General features: G+C 50.2%; 7 protein-coding genes across 7 annotated transcripts; 4 read left to right on the forward strand and 3 right to left on the reverse strand.

The window, feature by feature from the left end:
* Window positions 1–329: 329 nt before the first annotated feature.
* M437DRAFT_44944 (uncharacterized protein) lies at window positions 330–2,911 on the reverse strand (the record flags this gene model as incomplete). The annotated part of the gene is made up of 2 exons (XM_041021000.1): window positions 330–2,474; window positions 2,528–2,911. The coding sequence occupies 2 exons, from the start codon at window positions 2,909–2,911 to the stop codon at window positions 330–332; spliced, it is 2,529 nt and encodes an 842-aa protein (XP_040881328.1).
* Window positions 2,912–3,708: 797 nt separating this feature from the next.
* M437DRAFT_45309 (NTF2-like protein) lies at window positions 3,709–4,270 on the reverse strand (the record flags this gene model as incomplete). Its single annotated transcript, XM_041021069.1, has 2 exons — window positions 3,709–3,745; window positions 3,801–4,270. The coding sequence occupies 2 exons, from the start codon at window positions 4,268–4,270 to the stop codon at window positions 3,709–3,711; spliced, it is 507 nt and encodes a 168-aa protein (XP_040881329.1).
* A 370-nt stretch (window positions 4,271–4,640) lies between these two features.
* M437DRAFT_44739 (Aldo/keto reductase) lies at window positions 4,641–5,933 on the reverse strand (the record flags this gene model as incomplete). Its single annotated transcript, XM_041020959.1, has 1 exon — window positions 4,641–5,933. One exon carries the CDS (start codon window positions 5,931–5,933, stop codon window positions 4,641–4,643), a length of 1,293 nt encoding a protein of 430 aa, XP_040881330.1.
* A 921-nt stretch (window positions 5,934–6,854) lies between these two features.
* On the forward strand, window positions 6,855–7,426 carry M437DRAFT_64854 (transcription initiation factor IIA, gamma subunit; the record flags this gene model as incomplete). Its single annotated transcript, XM_041024494.1, has 3 exons — window positions 6,855–6,898; window positions 6,953–7,100; window positions 7,268–7,426. 3 exons carry the CDS (start codon window positions 6,855–6,857, stop codon window positions 7,424–7,426), a joined length of 351 nt encoding a protein of 116 aa, XP_040881331.1.
* A 527-nt stretch (window positions 7,427–7,953) lies between these two features.
* Window positions 7,954–8,822, forward strand: M437DRAFT_74138 (Pre-rRNA-processing protein PNO1; the record flags this gene model as incomplete). Its single annotated transcript, XM_041026180.1, has 3 exons — window positions 7,954–8,503; window positions 8,556–8,651; window positions 8,704–8,822. 3 exons carry the CDS (start codon window positions 7,954–7,956, stop codon window positions 8,820–8,822), a joined length of 765 nt encoding a protein of 254 aa, XP_040881332.1.
* A 932-nt stretch (window positions 8,823–9,754) lies between these two features.
* Window positions 9,755–10,384, forward strand: M437DRAFT_74139 (uncharacterized protein; the record flags this gene model as incomplete). Its single annotated transcript, XM_041026181.1, has 2 exons — window positions 9,755–10,108; window positions 10,184–10,384. 2 exons carry the CDS (start codon window positions 9,755–9,757, stop codon window positions 10,382–10,384), a joined length of 555 nt encoding a protein of 184 aa, XP_040881333.1.
* A 448-nt stretch (window positions 10,385–10,832) lies between these two features.
* Window positions 10,833–11,708, forward strand: M437DRAFT_44747 (uncharacterized protein; the record flags this gene model as incomplete). Its single annotated transcript, XM_041020961.1, has 1 exon — window positions 10,833–11,708. One exon carries the CDS (start codon window positions 10,833–10,835, stop codon window positions 11,706–11,708), a length of 876 nt encoding a protein of 291 aa, XP_040881334.1.
* Window positions 11,709–12,793: the final 1,085 nt, after the last annotated feature.

The raw sequence follows: 12,793 nt of genomic DNA on the forward strand, positions 1-12,793 counted from the left end.
ACTGCCATTTATCCGCCTAACTACAAACACCGACAACTTTATCGGAATCATGGATCAGAATGATTGCATATGTTTGAGAGCCAAACTACAAAAGCTGAAAAGAATACCCTCTGCTCCACGCCTTGCTATATACAAGCCTTTGTCTTCTCTTTACCAACCACAACCACATGACTCCGCCTATCCCTCAGCCTTATTTTGTAGTCACCGCCCATTTGCGTTTTCTGAAAACTTAACGATTGAAGAAACTCTGCAATAGCATTTGCTTTTGACCTCCTGAGCCGTATGCATATCCATCCACCAATGCCGTGTATGAAAACCATGTTGCACAGCTAGTTGGTTGATGTCCCTGACGTGTGCAAGACATTGACATCGCCTGCGTGCTTTGTCTCGTTTCGCTGCGTTTGTGACATCGTCTCATCATTCACTTGCACAGCATCGCCATGTCTCGTCGACTCCCTCTCGTCTTCGTTCAACGGCGAAAGCCCAGAGGATCCATCGGATCCGTTGACTCTGGAATTTGATGCAATCGATGCCACCGAAACTTTGCGTTCCTCTTCTGGCTTTTGCTCAAAGAATTCGACATGATCTGCATCTCGGTCCTTATCGTCGTTGCGGATCATCTCGCTCAAACTTTTGAAATTGAACATGGGTTCCGTATTCACATCATTGCCAGGTGTGCCGGATTGTGTGTCAGGTGTGCCAGTGCCGTCGTCTAGCACTGTTGCACTGGTGTTGGGTGAGATCTGATGATTCAGCATTCGTTGCTGATAGCTTCCGGGTGCAGAGTCTAGCATAGAGGATGCTGCTGATGAAGCGTTCGAGATATGGCGAAGGTGAGAGCGATTCTGGAGTGCTTCTGGGAATGAGATGGGCTGCGTTGCTTGTGGTAGGTTAGCTCTTGACTCCTCGAGATGTCTCTGAGAATCGGCCGTCTGCTCAGCAACCTCTGTGTTTAAAGTAGACGTAGGTTCGCTGAGCGGGTTGAATCCATAAGATGTGGTAGCAGGTGCTTTGCCCTTCCCGATAACTGAAGGCGGGGCTGGTGGAGGCGATGAAGCTGTTGATACAGCAGTTTGTGGTCGCGGAATATTACTCGTTGAGCGAGTCATATCAGACCAGGTGGCTGTGCTGCCATTCATACTGGCATTGTAGAGACTTCCGCTCTTCTTGGCGGCCTTTTCAGCTTTCTTGGCCTCCTTTGCAGCTTCCTTTTCTCGTTTCTTTGCTTCCTTCCTCACTTCCTTCTCCTCTTTCCTCTTACGATCCTCTTCTGAAGCCAGGGATAGTCGTATAGCCTCCATCATCATCAAGTCTTCCAGGTCGTGGGCACGACTCCTTCTACCTGAAGGTCGAGGCTCTGTGCTTGACCCTTGACCTTCTATGTGTGCGATCAACTCAGACAAACTGCCGACCTGACCATTGTCAGCTCTTGGAGTACCTGAGCCACTTGCACTGGCAGAGGTGTCTGCCAGGAGCGTACGGCGACGGCGGCCGAGACCACCAAATGAGCGCGAGTCTGATGGCTGTTGATTGCCGAGCATATACGCAGCGTTATGCAGAGCAGTAGCAGCAGCAGATCGTCGCAGGGCATGTGCTCTAGCATCAGCGAGCTTCTTTGCCCAGTCTGGTCGTACTCGGTCGGTCGTAATAACAGTAGGGGCCGATGCTGACAGAGAGGTTGTACGTCTTCTGCCAGGAGGTGCGGCTAGCGAGAGGGATGATGCATCTGGAGATGGGGCGCTGGTCGGAGCTGGGCTGCTCACTGGGCCTGAATACACAAGGCCTCTACGGAAGGTTGGAGGTTGGTAGCTGACACCAAATTCAGGCGTTACACAGAAAGGACATGCGGCGGGTTCCGAGACAAGTAATCCTTCTTCATCAGTAGTAGGGTTTCCGTCATCATCGTGATGCTCCGGAGGGTGGGGATCAGGACGCTTGATCTGTACGAAGCATTCGGAGCAGATGGGCTGATCGCAACAGCGTGTCTTGTTGAGATATGGAGGGTAGTACATGAAACAGATGGGGCATTCTGAAGCATCTTTGTACAGGACAGCCTCGAGGGGAGAACCATTGACTCGTGGTTCTCGTGGCAAACGGATCTCTTGAGGAGCGATTGAAGTAGATGAAGCATTGTTGTTCTTGTTCGAGGTACCGAGAGATGCGAGTGTTTTTGCACGATCGCGGAAGAGACCTCGAGATGCCGAGGCTGAGGGCAGAGACGAGCCACCTGGACGAGGGAAAGTGGCGCTTGAAGGAGGCGACATGTGCTCGGATTGATATGATTGGGAGCGGGACGCGATAGGAATAGTGAGCGAGTCGACATCGCTGCCAGTGGTTGTTTCGAGGTCAGGAAGGGGAGGGTCATCGGGAGCAGGGAGGGCTAGTCCTCGTGCTACAGCTACGAGCTGGTTCTCGGTCCACGACTCGGAATGGTCATTGAGACCTTTCCAGAACGGCGCCAAACGACGTTCGATCTGAGTTATGTCAGTGAGGCAGAAGCAAGTTGCATAGGTGTTGGACGGCATACCATGAGTTGGCGCACGACCGTCTTGTTGAAGTCCTCAGGACCAACATATGTACCCAACGTGACAAGATAGCCACCGTCGACACCCTCCTCCTTCATACTCCGTTCACGCTCGTTCTCTCGAGCCACACGTTCCTTCTCACGCTTGCGTGCTTCTCTTTCTTGCTTGGTCTCGCGACGGGGCTCCTCGGTGCGTTGTTGGTCTCCTCTACTGCTGGAACCCAGATGAAGGAAGGACAGATTCTGTCTGCTGCCGCGGCCGCTACGTACATTGTACATGGAATTCTCGTTGGAGCCAGTGTTAGAGCTTCCATCGTTGGCAGTTCCAGAGCGTGACCGTGAGGATGTCGTTCGTGACTCCCTGGTGGAGCTGTTTGTATTCCCCATGGCGATCGAAGGTCTCTCAGGCTCGTTGCGGGGAAGCACTTGAGAGACGGCGCATTCCACGCTCAAGATCCGACTATGTCTTGGCCAGTCTACTCATGCGACGAACAAAGGATGGGCGGCTGAGATGAGGAAGAGGTGAGCACGTGGGGTGGGAAATAGATGGAGATGGAAGCGTTCCAATAGCTGAATAGGCGAAATAGGAATCGAGGTAGATAGTGTTGGAGTAACGGCGCCGACACGTCCGCCCTCGGCCTGTGCTAGTAAATAGCCGTTCGCGAAGCCGCCGACCAAGTAGAATAATGCCGTGAGAGAAGGACCACAGATTCAGGCTGTAAATATCAAGCACAAGGACAGTGACCTGAGAAACTTATTTTCACCACTTCAAGCTTTCTTCCTGGAACCTGATGTCGCCGGCTTGTCTCTGATCATTACGCCGATGACGACGCCCGCTTTGCACTGTATTCCGGAAGCCAATCAACAAAGACTTGACCGAGGAACTTAGCTGCTCACTTCGCCCCCAAATTCTCGCCCAAATCGCTCAACTCAACCAGATCGCTGTTGGCGCTTTCGCTTTTCAACCTTCACTTGTCTTATACTCAACTCTCACGTAATTGCAATGCCTGTATGTAGAGGTACACCCAAGGTACCTTTGAACCTTTGGATTGGTTATTCTCAATAATTCTGCTTTGGCCAATCTTTATCCGACACCTGCCTTCTTATCACAGCTTTGGGCTGAGGATAATCAATTCTCATACCATGAACTTGTCCGGAAGTATCTCGGAGGCCTTACGTCTGAACTAGACATACTCATCTCCCTTCATCCATCCAAGTTGCCTGCGCCTTAGTCAGCATCTGCTCGTTCTCGACCCAAATCCATGTCTTTACTCACTTCCACATATGCAGCTTATCCCAATCCTTAGTAAAGCTCTTGACTTTGCCATTCTCGACCTCAAAGATGGCTGCGGCCGACCACTTGGCTTTATTTCCTGTCTTTTCGATCCCATTGTGAGGCCCTCCGCAATGGCTTCCCTCGGCCGTGTATCTCAAAAGCACATGTCCATCCTTGGCAAACACCTGATCGTAGCAAACAATATGCAAGTCTGAGACACTGGCCATGACATGTGAATGACTCTCTGCATAATCTTGGGGTGATTTGACCCCGGGGAATGTGGTGGGAGCCCAAAACCAGGCATCATCTGCGCAGAGATGTTCAACAGACTTGCGACCTTTGTTTTCGGAAGGCGAGTAGGCGATTCGCATGTATTCTTTGACGATCGAGATGTTCTTCTCTTCCTCTGAAGACTGCTTTGTTGTCATGCGAGCAGGTGGCATTTTGTGTTCAGATCCGCTGGAAGACATCTTGGCTATGATATTCAAGGTTGAGTTGCGTATTAGGCGAAGTTCGAGCTGTCAATCCCAAGGAAAGAGCACCTCCAGGTTCAAGAGAGTATATGATGCTGTTTTGCATGGTGATGCAGCTCATGACATCAAGGTGTCGTTCTCCGCACCGAGCCGGGTACTGCATGATCTGCAATGTTGATACCATATTTACGTGTGTTGAACCTCGGATGAATGAGAGGAGGATAATGGTAGTATTTTCATGGACGCATCCATGTTATATGCAATGAAATCCGAAAACAAAAACAGAGAGGGATATCAAAAAGACTCATGAGCCAACCCATCCGTAAAACACCATGAAATGAAGAAAGCCGTCAACTCTTCTATGAAATCATCTGATTGCGATGCTGATCTCCTCGGGAAGTTCTTGCTCGGGTTGAGGACTCTGAGCAGGAGTCATCCATGGGGCGTCCTCAGCCTGGGGTGGTGATAGGGTTTTGGTTGCTCTCTTGTTAACATAGTCTTTGCCGGGGCTGTCCCAAGCGAAATCCAGGTACTCTGCCAGATGCTCCTGAATTCCATCGGCCATAATCTGGACAGCATGCTTGCGGTTCAAACTCCATTCGTGATCTCTCTTCCAACGACCAGCGAGCTTGACGGTCTCTTCACCACCCTCAAGACCATCAAGAATACTACGCCAGACTGACATTGTCTTCTCAAGCTCGCCGGCATTACTGACACCCATGACGCTGACACCGAGCTTCTGGCCTCCAACCTGCTCGTTTGACTCGCGCGTCCATGGAACACCAGATGCAGGATCACCTCGAGACCCAACGCTGGCACCTTGAGTCAACCATGATTCAAGTGCGAAACGAATAGCAATGACCTCAAGGCGCTCTCCGTGGCGGTCACAGAAGTCGCTTGCACGACGAATGGCTGCTCTCACGCCAGGACCAGCAGGATGCCAGTCGCCTTGACCAGCCACAGGAGGGCCTGCACGACGCAATAGACCCATACCGAGTGGTGATGCGTTTGGAACAACATCAACGCCAGCGGCACGCAGACGTGCAATGCCATTTGTTGCGAGTGTGGTGTTTTGCAGTGTGAAATTTGCGTATGACATGACAGCATCGAGAGGCTCGCCAGTCTCGCGCAGAACACGCTCAGCGAGCGAGCAAAGCAGAGGGACTGGGTAGCCGGAAATACCAACGTAGCGTAATGTGCCTTCCTCGTCGCGAATGCGGCGCAACTCTTTTATAGCTCCCATGACTTCATCCTCGCTGACGAACTCAACATCGTGGCAGTAAACGATATCGAGGTAATCGGTACGCAGTCTTTGCAAACTGCGAGCGACACTTTGGCGAACCCACTCGGGGGAGTAATCGAACTCATCTCCAGCGATGCGGCCGCACTTGGTGATGTAGAAAAGATCGGAACGCGGCACGTGTGCGCGTACGAATTCTGTGTCGAGAGCGGCACCCAGTAACTCCTCACTGGGTCCGTAGTATGGACTGGTATCGAATGCTCTGATACCAAATTCAAGTGCCTCTTGGACCAAGCCGACTGTGTCTAGCTTGTTCACGTCATTGTATTGTGAGTTGAAGACGGCGCAACCAAAGACGAGGGGTGGAAGAATTGAAGACAGTTGCTGGGCAGGCTTGCCCTTGACCATTGCTGAGGCCATATGGTGATGTTTGTTTTAGCGTTTGTACGAGAAAGCGAGGCAGGTGGCTGCAATGAACACGGAGTCTCAGTCCGGTGATTTGAACAGTGGTTGCTACGAAGCGCAAAGAATTGGAGTACACAGAGGACAAGGAGTGTGTCGTGAACGGAAACTTGGGAGGGAGAGGAGGAAGCTCAGCGATAAACTAATGGAAAACAGTTGAGTAGAAAAGTGTCCTAGCTCCCAGATCCATGATATCTACACTGGAATTTTGGGCGCTCGGAGCCGGAGGAATTGATGAGCAAACTCACGATCTCCAAGTGCTCGTGCACTAGACACGAAGGCGCGATCGCGCCGCGAGATAACCTTGATCCAATCATTCAGCCATGTTTGTGCTCGATTCGTTCTAGGCTGAGTCTGGGCTCTGTCACGTCAGATCTTGATCTCTACACAACCTGCCCTCCTTGCGCTGCGGAACCGGAAACGGCTACGCGAACCGTCCTCGAAGCGATCGGCAAAGGGGACCGACCTCCTGCAGGGCGGAATGCTTCTGATCAAGTGAGATAAGATAAGATCCGACCTAACCACCGACTTGACCGAACAGCGGCGGATTGTATGTCTTTCAGCTACTTTTATGTTAGTGAAACCACAAGGATCACTGGCTATTCGGTAGCTAGTGGAGATGACCTGTATTGTCGACGCCGAGAAAAGGGCATAGTGATAAAGGAAGGTAGAAGGTAGTGACGGGAAGTACTCCTGCCTGGCCGGAGCGGGAAAAGCCGTGGCTGCCTGCAGGGCTGATTCCAACAACATCCGTCGACATCAGAGGCGACAGCGACCTCTATCCTTCCTCCCTCCTGTGCGCAACATCATTTGCGTATCACCACATCACGAACTCACCTTCTAAGCGACTTGCGCATTACATAGCGGTCGATCTTCAACATGGCTGAACAAAGCATGTATCACGAGATGTACCGCAATGCGTCGTAGGTATCCCAGCTCATCACCATCCAACATTGTGCTGAGAAGGATGTGTACAGCATCGGCGGCACACTTGCAGATACCCTGGACGATCTTATTAGTAGTCGCCGCATCGAGCCTCAGCTTGCCATCAAGATCATGACGAACTTCGACAAGGCCATCGCGCAGGTGCTCGGTGAAAAGGTTAAGGCCAGAATGAGCTTCAAGGTAGGAGATTATAGTACAACAAGTCCATCCCTACGCACACCTGTTTCCGTCATGTTGTTCTCATCTGCAACCCGTAATTTGATCGGCTCAACATATCTTTCAGCCTCATGCCACCCATTCATCTGGGCTTGTTCATCATCATTTCTCCAGACTGATCAGTTTTGCAGGGACACCTTGACACATACCGTTTCTGTGATGACGTTTGGACCTTCATACTTAAGGACGTCAAGGTCAAGCTGGACAACTCACAGCAGATTGAGGTCGAGAAGGTCAGAATCGTCAGCTTGCTCAACGCCAACTCTGCCCACAACAGCGGAAAGAAGTAGGAACTCAACGTCTGGCGCTGAAGAGTACTTAAGTAGCTTCCATTCACGGAGGCACGATTAATTTGATTTGGGTCATGGCGTAAAGGCGCATCTTTGGTTGGGAAGGCATCATAACGAATACCCGGCATGGAGAGTGCACCGAGAGAAGCACGGAGCAGAGAAGAGATCAACAAGCGATCAGCGCGCAAAGCATTCTATCATCTTTAACCCTTTCAATCTTTCCTTTGATCTTTCTCGCATATGAGTGTCCGGAGAGTGTAGAGATATGCAGATGCGAAAGTGTTCCCTCACCGCCTTGTGTTTGCTTGGCGGGTCAGGGTTGAAATGCGGAGAGCGGCAAAAAAGTCTCCGCCATACAGTTCGGCTGTAAGAAGTATTCGCGAATTTTGTCGCTTTTGCGCCTCACCAACTTTCTCGCCATTCACTCCAAACACTTCGATCTATTGTCGTACATCCAGGGCTACACTTTGTAACGTACACGCATACTCGAATACGTTTTCCGCTTTTTTTTTTGCACCACCACCACCATGCCTGCACCCACCGCTCTTCAGAGAGCTGCCCCCGAGGAAATTGCTCAGAACTTGCACGAGACTCCCGTCGTTGCCAACAATGAGGACGACGAAATGCTTATCAGCACCACCGACGCACCTGCCGTTCAGGATGCCGCGCAACCCACAGAAGACACAGCCATGACCGTCGACTCACAACCGCTCTTCGCTGCCGAGAAGGCAAGCAATGCCCACGTTCGCTCCGAATCCCGCAAAGTCGCTGTACCTCCTCACCGTTGGACTCCCTTGAAGAACGCTTGGCCCAAGGTCTACCCTCCTCTAGTCGAACACCTCAAATTGCAGTGCAGAGTCAACACTAAGAACAAGAACGTCGAGCTCCGTACAAGCAGATTCACCGAGGACACTGGAGCTTTGCAAAAGGGTGCAGACTTTATTCACGCTTTCTGCTTGGGTTTCGACTTGGACGACGCCATTGCATTGCTGCGTTTGGATGATTTGTACATTGAGACTTTTGAGATCAAGGATGTCAAGACACTTCAGGGAGAACATCTCGGCAGAGCTATTGGCAGTAAGTGACATTCGACACATATGTTTGCCAGACTCGTGCTGATTTTGTCTAGGAATTGCTGGAAAGGACGGAAAGACTAAGCACGCTATCGAGAACGCAAGCAAAACTCGTGTCGTGCTCGCAGACTCGAAAATTCACATTCTGGGTGGTATGTTGTATCGGAAGACGTCGCTGTTGCAAGTTACTAACAACTCGTTCAGGCTTCAAGAACATTCACATGGCTCGTACTGCCATTGTTTCGCTCATTTTGGGTAGCCCGCCAGCCAAGGTTTACGGCAACCTCAGAACTGTCGCCTCGAGAATGAAGGAGCGCTTCTAAGCACAGCACCATATCGAGATTCATAAAAGAGAAGGAATACGAGCATGCAGTCAGCGGAGCAACAATGCTGTGGGAATGATGATCCTTTTCCCAACCAGCAGTTAGGGCGAGCAATGGCGTTGGTGGATTGGTGTACCTCTTTCGACAAAAATGGGTAAAAGGCATATGGGATGGCGTTTTCTATACTGAATCAGGAGCTTTGCTAATTCACATGCATGCGAAGAATCAACACGATATTTCAAACACTGTCCACACACTACAGTCATCTCTGGATCATTCTGCTCGTACGCAACGAGGGCATGAGAAACTGCACAGTGAATTATGCGAGCAGGAATTGATACCTTGGTGATTGACCCTTGGCAAGCCTCGAGGTATATAGGGAAGCAGAAGTGAGTGGTATACAAGGGGGCAGCAGGAGATTCTCAGAACTCACACTTCGCCATATTGTGACTGATTGCGAACCGATACGGAAACGAGTTATAGGTGACAGCCACAGCTGAAGCCGGTTCTTCAAGCAGCAAGTGAACTCAAGCCTCCTGAGGCTGGCGGCGTGTGCTTGCTGGCGTTACTCGAAGTGCCTCTCTGACTTCTTCCTTTCGATCTCACTATCACGCTGCCCGCCTTCTGTATATATCACCTTTCGCAGCTCACCAGTCATCACAATACAGCCACACACTTATCACAAAGCGTGAGCAGCACAGCTCTTTGCCCCTCTTCCGCTGTAAAATCTCCCCACGAAGAGCCCTCGGGATCGTTCCATTGCGGTGGTTGCTGTCTCATCCGTCACATTGTCAAAGCAGTCTGACGACTTCGCTTTCACTTCTTCCACTCAACCAGTTCGATTATCTGGACATTCACTCGACTTCCTTGGTCCGAACAACCTCGACCTTACCTTTCTCACCCATCTCACACATCATCAGGCGCTTTTCACCATGACTTCCACCACCGACATTGGCCTCACCAATGCCGTTCGCATCAATTGTACCATCAGTCAGGAGATCCACGGCAGACCCATCTTCGAAAGTGTCACTCTCTCCGACGAAGATGTACAGAAGTTGATGAGGCCTGCAAAGCTCCGCGACCAGTCATCTCCGATCGCACGTCGCATCGGCATTCCTCTCCGTGCATACATTGAGCACCAACACGAAAGACCATCTTATGTCCGTGTGGACTGGTCGTATTCGGTCTTTCTCCACATGGGCTGCGAGCTCAACACAGAGCAGGACTCCGAAAACTGGGGATGGGCACCGGATTATTGGAAGATGACTGCTGGCGATGCCTATGTCGTAAGAGAAGACGGGAAGCCTTTATGTCCTAGATTCCTCGAGATCCTCTGCGCTTGATGCTATCAAGAGCTGCAGCTCAAATTCCAGATTGCCATGGAGGAGCGCTACACCGTCCCTGTCGACAAGAGAAAGGATGTTCTTGCTCTGATCACCAAGAAGAACTTCGACGCTTACAGAGAGAAGTTCGAAAAGGAAGGCAAGACCGCAGATTACGACTTCGACTCCACCGAGAAGATGTACGAGGAGTTGCTCCGTACTGGCAAGCTCCAGACTTGAATCTATCGACAAAGGGACAAGAGATCACAACATGTCAAGAGCAGCAAATTTTATCAGATGATCATAACTCCGCGTTGACCGACAACTCCGTGTGGTGAGAAGTTTGTCACATAGCACTGTCTTTGGGAGCTGACCACGACATAGTGCTCAATTTATCCAAAAAGACGGACAGACGGGGATTCAAAGACCAACCTCACGACAAGCCTCGAGTCAAACACAGCGGCTTGTATATGGGATTGAATTTGAGGATTGTCCGCCATGTGACAACCTCGATACTGGACCAATGCGGGGTAGATCGAAGTACCTTAGTCGGGGATGGAGGGGTACCTCTACCTATGCATGGATGCTCGGAGCTCTGAACCTCTTCTTCTGTATCACAACTCCACAATCCAAGCTCCTCATCTCTAACTCCTTCATCTACATGACCGTGAACACAATGGCGAAATCAATGACTCAATACTGTCGAAAAGACTCGGGAATTGAACTAGACGATAGATACGAGAAGACCTCCTTCCTCACCCTCCCAGCCGAGATTCGTACTCAAATCTGGAACCTCGTCTTCGATCCAGTCCAAAGCTACACCGACGCCTTCCAATGTCCAAGATGCAATGACAATGCACCTTCAGCTCTTCAAGAAGACTACTGGGCATCTACATACCTTCAACCTCTACTCACCTGCCGTCAATTCTACCAAGACGCCCATCTCCTCGCTTTCTCTCGCACAACCTTCGTGATTCGTAATCCATATACCGTACTCGATATTGCAGGCCGTATGACCTCTACGCTCCGCCCTGCCCAAATATCCTCCCTTCGCAGTATAGCAATCATCTCCGAAGCACGCCATTTCCGCCAGATGCACCATTGGAAGACTCATGCGTTTGGGATACCTGCTCTCCAACTTGAAGATATGACAATCATTTTGCATAGATCGTCGTACTGGCATTACCTCTTCGATTTCAATGTCATGATGACACAAATGTTGAGGGACTTTGACGGTGTCAACAAGATATGCTTTGTACGGAATCATGCAAGAGTAAAGCCACATTTCCATACTTGGTTCAATAGGTTTGTGGGAGCGATGATGAGGTTAGACAGGGTGGAGAGATTCGGAAGGAAAGAGTCGAAGGCTGAGAAGACGTGGTGGAATTGGGTTTATGATGATGAGAAACAGACTGCGACGCTGGTTAAGGTTCCGAGTAAGGATGCTGAGATGGATGTTGAGGAGTACGATGAGTTCATGGCGCCGATGATGGAGTGGTTGAAGAAGAGTATGGAGGTTGAGGAGTATGATCCGGATCCGATGTCGAGGCTTGGGTTTGTTTGATACTTATATGCAAACGTTAATCTGTATCATTGAAGCCTGATTTCGTTCCGTCGCTGGTCAGAACCGCTTCAGAGAACGGTCTCACCACGAAAACAACTTCCTCCTTCAGAATCATTGTGGATTCTTATAGCCACAGTATGACAGTCTTCGACATACAGGCTCGTGTCGTTCCATCCCGAAGCTGCTCTCGTCTTGCCCGTCCCTTTTGTCTAGTGGCGTGATGGAATCTGAAATCGTCCAAGACAGTTACATGTTGGTTCCAAATCAAAGACTATCGCTAGCTCTCCCTTGTGGAGTGAGGGACGACAAACAGAACTTTTCGATGCACGGTTTTTTTCAGGCCAGAGTTGTGTTCCAAAAAGAGCTAAGAGACCAACAGCTCTTGTGAACAATGATGAATCTCTCTCTAAATGGTTGCGATTCATCATAGCGAAATTTTCCCGAACTGCGCCATAGATCAAATATACAAGATATCAGTGTGAGGTTCATGATATGACCACGGACATCTTCCTGTGAAGGCAAATAGATCACGAGAGGTTTCGAGATGACCAACACATTAAACATATGCTTCTGTCGTGTTCAGGTCGAGCAAAGCAAAGCTCAAAGGTGTAAAACAGGTATGAAGGCGGATCGATCGCCCAAGAGATCTTGCACACGAGTACATATGCCTTGCTCACCATTCTGAGTCCGACCAAGAACGAGGAAGAATATCAGCACCTTGGTTGTATCTGGAAGTGGGATCGTTGCTCTTCCAGAATGATGCCGGGAAGTCCTGTTAAACCACTATGATACACTAGCCGTTTTTCAGCCTCAACATGCCTAGTACAATCATGGGACTGCTTCCAGCTACAAATTGCATGGCGTTCAGTGTCCTTGGTGGTGGGAATGCAAGCAAAAGTCATTAGGTGGGTGACTTTGGGGTGATACAAGGTACAACCCAGAATATGCTCCCCAAGATATACTCCTTATTTTGTTTCTGTACCAACACTTGCTCTGGACTGCTTACAAGGCATAAGTAGGCATGCATAGGAGTGTGTGTAGCGTCCCTGGTGTCTTGCGGCCCGTGGATAGGCCAAAAAGAAGCA

The sequence above is a fragment of the Aureobasidium melanogenum genome (assembly GCF_000721775.1).
Source record: "Aureobasidium melanogenum CBS 110374 unplaced genomic scaffold scaffold_6, whole genome shotgun sequence".
Lineage (NCBI taxonomy): Eukaryota > Fungi > Ascomycota > Dothideomycetes > Dothideales > Saccotheciaceae > Aureobasidium > Aureobasidium melanogenum.